This window comes from Scleropages formosus, chromosome 13, assembly GCF_900964775.1.
Source record: "Scleropages formosus chromosome 13, fSclFor1.1, whole genome shotgun sequence".
NCBI lineage: Eukaryota > Metazoa > Chordata > Actinopteri > Osteoglossiformes > Osteoglossidae > Scleropages > Scleropages formosus.
In genome coordinates, this window is record NC_041818.1 from 1193370 (window position 1) to 1206408 (window position 13039).

Sequence of the window (13039 nt, forward strand, 5' to 3'; positions counted from 1 at the left end):
ATCCATGTGACAGTGCCAAATGGACAACATCATTCACAAGAAGCAGAGACATCACCTTCCAGCCCTCACATAGAATGCCCTCCTGACCTCGGCTGCGCCTTGATATCCTGTCCATGAAAGCCACAAACAGGAGTGGGGACAAAGCACAACCTTAGCAGAGTCCAACTCCCACATTGAACAGGCTTGATTTAATGCTGAGTATGCAGACACAGCTCTTGTTCCGTGTGTACAGAGACCAAATAGCCTCCAGTAGTGATCCCGGCACCCCATACTCCAGAAGCACCTCCCACAACAAAACACATGTACACTGGATAAGCAAACTCCCATGCCCCCTCAATTATCTGTGAGAGGGTGAAAAGCTGGTCCACATTGTTTCTCTTCAATATGAGGTTCATCTATCAGCCGGAGCCTCCTTTCCAGTACCCTGGCATAGACTTTCTCAGGGAGGATGAGAAGCATGATGCCCCAATAGTTGGCACACACTCTGCGGTCCCCTTTCTTAAAGATATGGACCACCACCGCAGTTTGTCAATCCAAACGCACTGTCCCTGAGGTCCCTGCAACATTGCAAAGGTGTGTTAGCCATGACAGCCCCACAACATCCAGGTCCTTAAGCAGTTCCAGGCGACTCTCGTCTACCCCCAGTGTTTTGCCACTATGGAGCTTTCCAACTACCTCAGTGACTTCCACTAGGGAAATGGACTCTGATATCCCGGAAGCATCTGGCCCTGGCTCCTGAAAGGAAGGCATATCTCTCGGGTTTAGGAGTTCCTCAAAGTGCTCCTTCCACCTCCCGTCAATGTCCTCAAAGGTCAGAGTTTCTCCATCTTTGCTGAGCACAGCTTGAGTGAAGCTCCTCCGACACCTCCTGAGCCGCCGAATGGTTCTCCAGAACCTCTTTGAGGCCATCCAAAAGTAATTTTCCATGGCCTCTCCAAGCTCCTCCTCTGCTCCGCATTTTGCTTCTGCAACCGCAGCCGCTGCTGCCGTTTTCTTTGCTCGTACCTATCTGTTGAGTCAGGAGTCCCCAGAGCCAATCAGGCCCTTAAGGCTTCCTTCTTCAGGTTGATGGCTTCCCTCACCACCAGTGTCCACCAGCAGGTTCTTGAGTTGCTGCCGTGACTGGTACCCACAAGCTTTCGGCCACAACTGCGTCTGGCTGCTTCCACAATGGAGGTTTTGAACTCTCCCCAAGAAGGATGTATTCTCTGAACTGCTGTTTGGTACATAAGCACATACAAAAGTCAAAGTTTTCCTTTCTGCAACCTTAAGTTGCATTGAGGCAACCCTCTTGTCCACCAGGAGAAACTCCAATTGTATGGCAGCCAGCCAGGGGCTTGTGAGTATCCCCACACCTGCCCGGCACTTCTCAGCCTTTGCAACTCCTGACTAGGAGAGAGACCATCCCCTATCGAGGAGTTTGGTTCCAAAGTCGACACTGTGAGTGGAGGTGAGCCCAACTATATCTAGTTGGTATCTCTCAACCTCCCAAACCAGATCTGGCACCTTCCCACCTGTGAGGTGACATTTCACATGCCAAGAGCCAGTTTCTGCTGTGAGGGTCCGTGATGCTATGCGTCACCCTGCTCTCTCCTGTTGCCTGAAAAGCATTGCACCCAACCCCCATGGTGGACCTTGCAGGTGGTGGGCCCACATGGCCCCCCCATGTTGCCTTTTCGGGTCTAAAACACTACCCCCAGGCCTGGCTCCAAGGGTACATCCTGGCGAACCTATTCCAGGCAGGATACACGTTGTACTCTTTATCTCTTTCATAGGGATTTTTGGATCATGATAGTCTGTATCTTCTCTCCAGGCCTGTTCGCCTTGGGTGACCCTACCAAGAACATACTGCTCCCAATGATATAGCTCTGGAGATCCCTAGATCATACAGACCCCTCCACCACCAGAAGGCCCCACTCCAGTAAGGGAGTTTGTTTGTTTATTTATTTATTTATTTATTTATTTATGTAGCGCCACCCTCCATTTCGCCTAATTATGAGGGTGGTGCCCTGGGTTCTATTCCAATAGAAAACCCAAACTCAGGTATTTCAACAACAAATTTAATAAATTCTCCAAACCCCCATAGAAATATTCAAACTGTTATTAACCCCAAATTGGAAATCCCCTCAAAACAAATACAAACATAAAACAACCTAACAGAAAACACACGTACACTCCATATCTTACAACAAGCACGAATAACCTTGCTTGGTGCCACACACTTCTTCATACTCCGGAGTATTTAACACACGTAAAAACCCCTCGTTGCAGGCCTGGACGCAGCTCGTGTGCGTTGAGACCCGAATTATGGGTCGCTTCACTCTTGCGAGCAAAAAAGAAAAAAAAACCCGCAGTTTACCTTATCCCCGTCCACTCGCGTTCGGGGCGGGTGAAAACCCCAGCGATGCCTGAGGAACTTCGCGCATTACCGGTAGCACGAAGCGCTATCGGGTTCCCCTCAGTCCTCCTCCGTCACACCGGCGTAGCAGTTCGACGAGACGGGCTGAGCCTGAAATCTTGTCGTTTTAACTGGACGTCTCGTCGGACCACGAGGACACCACAGAAACTAAACTCGCCAACACAATCCAACTGCAGAGAAGTGATATTTTCTCTCTGGTTACTCGTCCAGCAACCAGAAAAATATCGTCTCCTGACACTCTGGAGCGCTCTTTCGAACACCTCCGTCTCACACTCTCCTCCGCACCCTCTCCTCTCTCTCGACCCCTCTAGAAAAGTCTCGAAACTTTTCCCATTCGTTCCATCCCCCCTGTTCTCTCATTGGTTCGGCACCAAGCTGAACCCCCCAATCAACTCACAGTGCGGGCAGAATTAGCACAACGTGTAGGTTGCACCTGTCCCAACATATGGTGGTAGGGCTTCAACCAAACTAGGACTCCAATTAATGAAGCTTTATGTAAACCTTCAAAATTAAACACGCAACCTAGTAGCGCTACAGGGCTACATTTATTTAATACTTTTCCACTCTAGTGGTCTCTTCCCATATATGTACAACCATAATAGTGAAACCCCTCCAATGCTACAGTTTGAAAGAAAGTGCTAGAACTGGTGGCAACTATGGGGGGGGCGGTGACTGACCATATTATTTGGAACTAAAATGCTTATTGAAATTATTGTCAAAGACTGTAACCACTCACTTCAAAAGCGACAAGAGTTATGAGGAATATGAGCAAGTCATCCTCTGACTTACAGTCTCTCTGTGTGTCTGTGTTCCCCACAGAGATGTTCTGTAAGTGCACACATGATGAGTAAAGAAAATAATATTGTTTTTGATTGCCACTAGGAAGGACATCTGAGTTGTGATCTTGGAGCTTCACACTCACACACCACAGTGATGCTTTAATGGTACATTACCATGTGTGGTTTGAAGAGGACACAAGCAGCCTTCTGCACAAGGTAAAATGAACGTGCAATGTAAGGTCATTTACTTTTGCTTCTCGGCCTTTTGGCTAAGATCAGTGTAGTACCGGAGATTTTAGCAGGGGCAGAGTGGAGCAGTGTTCAGGAGCGTGTGTGGCATGTCCGCAGCTTTCCTGGGGCGAAGCTCTGCTCTCTTATAGGACTTATATTTTCTTTTTGGGTAGTCTGATAAGCCTCAGGTGCAGAGTTTTGGGTGGTTTGTCCGCCGTCCCCGCAGAGTGATGCAGAGATTTTGTTTTTAGCCGTTCTGTACCAGATTGTCCAGAGTAGGGTTTTCCTCAAAGACTTCGGCAGCCCCTGGGGAGAATGAGAGACCATCATTGGCGGCGAGGACGACAGCTGGAAGGATGCAGGCATTGAAGAATACCATCCGCTTCCGCTGGAGGAACTGGGATAACGTCGTCGGATTTCACAAGCACATTCCGTTTGTTCGTGAAATCGTCTTCGGACTTCTGGGATTTCCGGCGGAGGACAATGTCTACATCCAGAGGAATGGGCCATTGTCCTTCTTCGGCATCACGCTGGCAACTGATGAACATTATTAGAGAGTGTTGGAGACATGTAGGGTGAGTGCAATGCATTCCAAGTTGCTCCCCTACTCCATCAAGCCTCTCTGGAGGACAGATAGAAGAGTTGTGATTGTCCACATCTTCAACCCCTTCGTGTCGGCAGATGTCGTGGCGGCCTTCCTGGGGGATTTTGCTGATGTCTTCCCCGGACATGAGGAAGACCAGGACCTTCTGGGCATCTGGACTGGACGGAGACGCTTTTTAGTTTGCCTGCATCTCGACCCTACGGGGATGGATGGTTACAGGCACCTGCCTGTGTATTTCACCTTGGGTAAGGCAAGAGGCTACCTATTTTATTCTGGTCAGTCTCCCTCCTGCCATTTGTGCCTTGGTCAGGGACACACCGGGAAATCTTGCAAGGCAAGGAAGTGCCAGCAATGTTTGGAGATCGGCCACCTGGCCAAGGACTACGTAGGCCCCTGCCGCTGTACCCAATACAGGGGGGAAGATTATCTCTCCCACAGCTGCCTGCAGCGCAAGCTGACTTATGCCAGGGTGGTGTGAGCAGGGCGGTGCTGACGGGGGACGGTGTGGAAGCCCAGCCTTTGTCTGGCGGTGTTGCGGAGCAGCTGGGATCAGCGGTGGGTGCTGAGGTAAGAGAGCGGTTGTCCAGGGCCAGTGTGGCATGGGCTCCTTCTTCGCTGGGCACTTCTGAGGGGTCCCGAGCCAAGGAGGAGAGGGACATACCTGGTCACTCGAGTATTTTATGGGACTTTGTGGGAGTGACCAGGAAAAAGAAAAGGCGCAGGAGGGAGGCTGGGTTGATCTCCGGTACTACACTGGGGGTGCCGGTCTTGACTGCGACCCCTCAAAAGGGCCGAGAAGATGCTCCCTCCTCCATAGCGGTACCCGATCATTCAGGCTTATTAGTTATTGACTCGTCTTGGGGGGGGGGGTCTCCCCCTAGATTCAGTTCGTCAGGGCCAGGGGAAGAGTCCCACCTAACAGCTGTGGAGGAGGGAGATTTTTGTTTAGAAAATTGTTTGAGTAATTGATATTAATTTGTAGATTTTTTTAGTATTTTAGATTTTAAAATGTTTTGTTTTTATATGTGTTTTGTATGAATGTTTAATGTTTATGGTTTTTAATGATGGAGCTAAATCAGAATGTGGCATTTCTGGCATGGGTGCCTAGGTACTTTTCTTGCGGGTATGGTACACGTTTTCAACTTTATATTTAAACCACTTTTTGGTGAAGGGTTTTAAAGTCCCAGGTTCTTTTGTCATAATGGATATTTATATTTGCTTTTAAATTCTGATGTTTATTATTTTTTATATTAGTGATCCAAGATGTTTGGAAAAGTGAGTAATCTCTGTTATGTTTATGTTGAGAGATGGTTTTATAAAGAAATGTGAGGATATTTTATGTTTGTGATTTTTGATGTGGAATGTTGGAAGTTTTATTTTGTTCTTATGGTATTCAATAAAGTATAGAAAAAAATTACTTTTTAATACTCCCTTTAAAAATATTTCCTTTAAACAGTGTAAATAATTGAAGATATAGATATGTTTCAAGCTAAGCGCAAGAAGCTGGTTGTAGCACACTGCTCCCCACCCCCACCTTGTGTCAAATCCCAAGGGAGTGCAGGGGATTCTTTGCCATTGTGGACGCAGCTCTACACGTGGTATGGCTTGAATATGTTAGTCTAACTTTTTGCATGGTGTCCTGTACATACATTTGTCTAACTGACAGTCTTCTATAAAGAAACTAACACATGAAGGTACTTAAAATTGTTCAGCAATTAATACAACTGGTTAACTTTGTCCTGTGTTCTTAAACCAGCAGCAGTAATCAAACCTGCACTCTCTGGGTCCCAAGGCAGTATCCCTTTCTACTACACTACAACTTGTACCTTCAGATGTAACTGTGACCACTTTCCTAGACTCATGTCTTTCCTCCATTGCTGCTGCTTGATTTAAATCACTACTTACATACATTCGGGTGGCGGGTCATATTCCAGTTACACACTGTAGGCTAATGTAGCAATAAATTATATAATAGACATGCAAAACAAAATGTCACCCTAGAGATCTTGGCAAAGGTAAAGTACAGATGAGCAACATTTAGGATATTAAGTATAACATGAGCAAAATCAACAACAATAATACTAAAATAAGGAAACATGATGATGATGATGATGGTGGTGGTGGTGATGACGCAATCTTTCCCCTATAATCTCATCCTTGTGGAAGGCAATTAAAACTCTCAAATTATGTGGCTGCCTGAGCCTGGGCGAACATTTCGAGCGTCCGCAGTTTCTTATCCAGCTCTTTGCCTCCTGACCAAGTCCAGCGGAAAGATGCTCGCGCGCCTGGCGGGAATGTGCCACAGGACGATTACATTCGGTATCCCACATTAAAAGAAAAGGCACCTCGTCGCTACAATCTGGGTTGTGGCTGCTGCGGAGGGTCCTGCGCTGTATTGCCCTGTACCGCGTTCTGCTACGCTCTACCACACCGTACTGTGCTGTACGGACGGACCGAGGATCCGAGGATCTATGGCGGCGGCGTGACGGCGCGCGCCGCGCTCAAGGGAGTCCGCTGCTATTGGCTGAGGAGACGCGGGGGACCCACCTCGCGCTCACACTGCGATTCACCTCCAAAAGCATATTTTCATCTACAGGCGACGCTCCAGCACGAAGGGATCGGCTCGCGCGCTGCTGTAAAGGTACTTGTTTTATGTGCCATCCGTGCGTTATAGATGTGAAAAATGGCCCTCAGTAAATTGTTTATTAAGTGAAAAAATGCCCCGAGCGTTTATGAATTATACACGCACACTTGACGCTCTGCCTGGTATGGCGAGCGAGATATCATACATTTTGATTTGTCTGTAAACTAAATGCGAACCTTTTCTACAGTTGTTGTTTTAAGAGCATGTTTTACTAATATCGCAGTCGTTTGCGTTTTTATTGCACTTGATAGGCATGCATGTCTTGGCGATCATAATCATAATGGCGTATTTACTCAGTGTTAGTAAGAATGCATTTTCAAATCAGATATCAAATAAATAAATATGGAGGAAATGACACCTGGTCGTATTATATTTTTAACGCTGGATATTTAGCGGGTAAATTTATTCATTTTCTTTTTGTTCGATTCCAGAAGTCACACAAGACATGTTTATTTATAAATACTTACTTTTTAAAGATAATTATTTCAATCCTTGCTAAGGACATGTTACCCAGACTGCGAACATACATCTGTCACATGTGATCCGTCATAAAAAGGTGTTTATTAAAAGAAATATGACTGGTTGAAGCTCCGCCTCAGTTCGTGACTGGGCTTAGTAGTAATAATTAATGAGAGCGTGCACATTTAACCCATTCGGAGACGTGCTTCCCGCCCCCTTGCAAATTAGTGTTTGTTGCTTATTAATTTACATGAAAGAATATTTATATGCCGTTTCGGGAGCTGCGGCGCAGACAACGCCTTGCTTTGGGGCGCGGACGCGAAGGCGCCTCGCGCTGCACACGTGCCCCTTTACGTTGACATGCATTGAATGATGTGTGTGAATCACTGTATGTACTGTACTGCACTGTACTCATTTCTCGAGTGTCTTTGCGCTTCCCGCTCCGGCCTCTCCCGCTGCAGGAGCCACCATGGATGTGCTCATGAAGGGACTGTCCAAGGCCAAGGAGGGCATGGCGGCCGCGGCCGAGAAGACCAAGGAAGGGGTGGCCGTGGCGGCAGAGAAAACCAAGGAAGGGGTCATGTATGTGGGTGAGTGACACGACATGACACAACACGGAAGCGAAGGGCCCTTAACGGTTACTGACGGCTGTGGACGTCTGACAGGTGCGTGATCATGACACCTCCTTGGGTGCGGGAGCTCCCGCTGAGAGAGCGCACCGTGACCGTGCTGTCACGTTTCTGTGTGTGTGTGTGTGTGTGTGTGTGTGTCTAGTAGTCTTCTGTACTTGAAAACTTTAAACCTTACCACGTGAGGTGCAATGAATGATGGAAAACGCGTTTAATGGGTTATCCGTTTATTGGCGCCGCCTTCTATTCCCATTCATGCACGCTCACTAAAACTACACGTGGAATAAACAACTATACAAAAAAAAATTTGTTGATACCAACTTGATTTCATTTATTAACGTCTCTTTATATTTTGATGCATGCATGTTTAATAGAAATACATAAGGAATGAATGTCCTTGCAAATGTAAGTGGATTATGTATGCCACCTTTTATTGTGATGTATGCATGGTCAATAGAAACACATAAATGGCCTTACAAACAAAATTAAGCAATCTTAACTCAGTGTAAAGTGTGACCTGAATGTCTGATGTGTTAATGTGGAATTTTCTGTGACCCATGGTTTCCAGAATGTGTACACACACACACACACACACACACACACACACACACACACACACACACACACACACACACACACACACACAAAATGTGTTAGAGGCTAAGCATTAGATGAAACACTGCTTTCACTTACGTTTTGACGAGTAATTCATTGTAAGTAGTGTATCTAGCAGTGTAACTCATAAGTGAATAAGGTGTGGGCTGATTACACTATATAGTTTTCACTGGAAGTCATTTTGGAGAAAGCATCTGCTATATGAATAAATGTAAATGCTAGTGGCTGTGGGCCTGCTGGTGTTTAAAACTACTGCTTTTCAGCGTGATGGTATTTTTTACTTAAGTGCCCTTGATTTGTTGCCCGTAAAAGTCACAATATTAACAGATTTAAGCACAAAACTTCTGTGTGAATTTTCTGTGAGTGCAATTACAAATTATGTGTGTGTGTGTTGAGTTGATATTTTTTGTACACATGGAGCACATGGAAAAGGCATGAGGTTTTGAGATTGTCACCATGTCCTTGAAAGCCAGACTAATGGCCAAAAACTATTCTGACCAAATGTACACAAACCTTACATGAAGAGCTTCTCTTTTAGTAACATTCAAGGGCAGTGACTTTGTCAAATATTTCAGTCTCGACATTTCTGCAAACCAAAGCTGGAATTGATATATAATTTACATTATACCGTGTAGTCTTCGGCAGATTAATTTTTACACAAGTTTATCAAACTGAAATGCTGTTGACAAATTTAGCAGTTTTTATTTTTCAGTGTAAGTTTGTAAACTTACCACCTCTTCTGGGGCATCTGCATTTAGTAAGGATTTTTTTTCTTTTCTTTTTTAAATGTGTTTGTTTTTTTACATGTGTTAATGGTATTTAAGCCTTGCAGTCAAAGAAGCCCTTACGTTTTGAATAGATCTGTTAGTCACTGAGCACACATTAAACTTTATTTAACAGATTGTCAGAAAGGTTTGATCATTTATATTTAAAACCCATATAAACTTTATGATGCACATGATTTCCCTTAATGCTATGTATCTGTCATTACTTGGGGGGGTGGCTGTTGTTTTTTTTTCTTTTTTTTTTTTTGAGAACATAGGTTTCTATTAGCACAGTGGGGTGTCTAAGCTTCAGGAACATGCCCATCAAATCATGATAATGTATCTGGGACAGAAATTATGGCAGCCATCCTGTTGCATTGCTTTATCTGCACAATTCCGGAAGTCTTGCTCAAATCATGGGAGCACAAAAAAGATACATCAAAGAGGCAACCTGCTTTATATTTGTTTTCGCTGCAATGTGTACAAACACACATGGTCCTCCCCCACACATGCAGTAATAAGGAAATGACCTGGTCTTCTCTGACACTGTTATGTCAGTGAGAAACCACAAGCTTTCAGGGTCGCACGGCTGTAACAAGCTTTGTTCCATCTGAGTGAACAAATGTCACAGGCTGTGCATCCTCCTGAGGTCTGGAGCCACTGTAGCATCACGTTTGAGCCTCACTTCATCTTTGTGTTGTTGGGCACCGTGGTTTCAAGGCACAGTCCAATACGCTTGCTGTGGAGGAGGGCGATGGTGCACAAATGGGTTTCCCTTCCTTCTGCATGGTGACTGAGACCAGCAGCACATCAGAGAGGGGACCAGAGTGAAGCCACGGGGAAGAGGTGGGGCTCCGCCGAGTCCATGCAAAGCAGGCGAGCCACACGTGTGGGTAGCGTCTGTTATAGCTGCAGCTGTCCTCTTTGGACAGTTACCACAACTTTTGACTTTAAAGTATTTTCTACAGGGGGTGTGGTGGCGCAGTGGGTTGAACCACAGTCCTGCTCTCCAGTGGGTCTGGGGTTCGAGTCCCGCTTGGGGTGCCTTGTGACAGACTGGTGTCCCGTCCTGGGTGTGTCCCCTCCCCCTCCAGCCTTATGCCCTGTGTTACTGGGTAGGCTCTGGTTCCCTGTGATCCCGTATGGGACGTGTGTGTATTTTCTACATGATTATGGTAATTTACATAGGATTTCATATACATTTTTTTACATTATTATTTGGATGAGAACCATCTGGACAATTGATTGTTTGCCACTTTTATTTGTTATAAGGTGTGACAGTCATATTTTCAAGCACACTCCTTAAAGTGAAACATTTGATGGTCTCAGTAACAGCTGGCAACCTATATTCTCTGAAGTCAGGTTTGAGAACAGCCACCTCACATGCACAGACTGTGGCTGACTGTGGCTGTTGGACTTAGGTGTGCATGATATCCATATATTTATATCATAATATTGTAGATAACTGCATAGGTCCACTGTAAGAAACAATGTTGAACCTTATTTTCTTATTTACTCACTATTGTTAAGGGGCAGAGGGGTTGCAGTGGCGCAGTGGGTTGGACCGGGTCCTGCTCTCCAGTGGGTCTGGGGTTTGAGTCCTGCTTGGGGTGCCTTGCGACGGACTGGTGTCCCGTCCTGGGTGTGTCCCCTCCCCCTCCGGCCTTACGCCCTGTGTTGCCGGGTTAGGCTCCGGTTCCCTGCGACCCCGTATGGGACAAGCGGTTCAGAAAGTGTGTGTGTGTGTTAATGGGCAGGAATATAAAGAAATTACATAGTTTGTTAGTTTATTTGAGAGCAGCACAGTGGGTGTAGCAGATAGCACTGGTGCCTCACAGATCCCGGATTTAGTTTTTTGGATCTGGGTTTGAATCCAGCTGAGTCCATGTGGAGTTGTGTTTGTGTGGGTTTCCTCTGTGTGCTCTGGTTTCCTCCAACAGTTGAAAAAATATGTTTCACGTGAATATGTGAGTCTGAATTGCCCTTTGTGTGTGAGTGTGAGTGAGTAAGTGTTTGTGTGTGTGTGTGTGTGTGTGTGTGTGAGAGAGAGAGAGAGAGAGAGAGAGAGAGAGAGAGAGAGAGAGAGAGAGAGAGAGAGAGAAAGAAATCTGCCAACCTGTCCAAGGTGTGTCCTGCCTTTTGCCCTATACATTTGGGAACAGACTCTGGACTCAAAACTGGACAAGTGGCTAATGGTTAAGGATGGATGGACAGTTAAATCCAGATCATTCAGAACACTTTGTATTTATTTTTCATTGTATTTTTGTTGGGGGGTGCGGTGGCGCAGTGGGTTGGACTGGGTCCTGTTCTTTGATGGGTCTGGGGTTCGAGTCCCGCTTGGGGTGCCTTGTGATGGACTGGCATCCTGTCCTGGGTGTGTTCCCTCCCCCTCCAGCCTTACACCCTGTGTTGCTGGGTAGGCTCCAGTTCTCTGCAACCCTGTATGGGACAAGTGGTTCAGAAAGTGTGTGTGTGTGTGTGTGTGTGTGTATATATATATATATATATATATATTTTTTTTTTTTTTTTTTTTTTTTTTTTTTGTCCAGGCTGAGCAACTGTCAGTGTTTCCAAACAGATTGGAGGCTATATACTTAAATAAATGTGAAATCAAAACACATTCCTTATAAGTAGTTACAAAGTCTGAGGCACTTAACTGTTGATATGCAGTTCAAGTACAGCTTTGGTTTTTTTAAGGGTTCGGAAAATTATATTTTTGTTATGTAATATCATATCTTTTAATATATTTTCTGTACTCAATACGGGTAAGCTTGTTAATGACAGTGATTACTGCACATTGATTTTTACTTTTTTTTTTTTTTAAATGAGATTCTGTAGGATTTTTTTCTAGCAGTTACTGAAATGGAGCAGATGGCTACTGTTAAAAAAAACAGTCAAGACTCCTGGGGAGACCTGTTGTTACATTCAGAATTTAAATTTGAACACCATTTCAGAGAGATAGATACATTGAGTGTTGACTCAACATGTTCATAGTCATATCCTGATCACAGCATGTGTGAAGAATTTCAGGTTAAAACTTTGTGTTGAGTTTGAATACTGCCATATGGGATACCCTTAATGAACCTTATACAGTTGCTGTATATCACTGTTTAAAATGTGAACACAAAATTCAGAGTATGCTGTGTTATTATATGTATAATTTTGTGAAATTGAATTAGTCTGAATACACACACACACACACACACACACACACACACACACACACACACACAGACTGAAACCACTTGTCCCAAACGGGGCTGCGGCAAGCCAGAGCCGAACCTGGCAACACAGGGCAAAAGGCTAGAGAAGGAGGAGAGGACACACCCAGGACGGGACACCAGTCTATCACAAGGCACCCCAAGCAGGAATCAAACTCCAGACTCCCCAGAGAGCAGGCACAGGCCAAACCTGCTGCACCACCATGCCACCGCACCCCCTGTCTGAATATAGTAAGATGTAAAAAGCAAACATTCAGAGTGAATGTATTGCAGTGGACGCCACTGTAGAGTGATGGAAATACTGCAGTTACAACTGCAACACACTGCGTATGAGTTCATTGACAGCAGCCCAACATTTGTTCAGACTGATGGATAAGGAGAAATTTGAAGATTTTGCATAAAGGCTTGTTATGTTTAGTTTCTCAGTAGATACCCAGTTTGCTGCACAGCATCATTAATATTGTAGCGCCTGGTACTCTGAGGTTCGGATGGAGCGTAGAATGACCTACAGACACCGTTCGTTATGAATGTTTATTAGATCACCCGAACACTTTGAGAGTTATCAGTGAGTAACAGTGGAAATAAAGCTTTTCGGTCCAAGGACCCCTTTTCCTCAAGGAGCTGCACCTCAAGCCAGGCTTCTCAGCCCTTTTTAGCCTTTTTCACATTGCCCG

The 13039-nt window shown here is 45.3% G+C and overlaps 1 protein-coding gene across 1 annotated transcript in view; it reads left to right on the plus strand.

The window, feature by feature from the left end:
- Positions 1-6401: 6401 nt before the first annotated feature.
- Positions 6402-13039, plus strand: part of sncb (synuclein, beta) — a 32094-nt gene continuing 25456 nt past the window's right edge. Inside the window, exons 1-2 of the mRNA XM_018746644.2 lie at positions 6402-6674; positions 7598-7726. Of these exons, the coding sequence (XP_018602160.1) occupies positions 7606-7726 (121 nt within the window). The 5' untranslated portion in view covers positions 6402-6674; positions 7598-7605. The remainder of the gene's footprint in view (positions 6675-7597; positions 7727-13039) is intronic.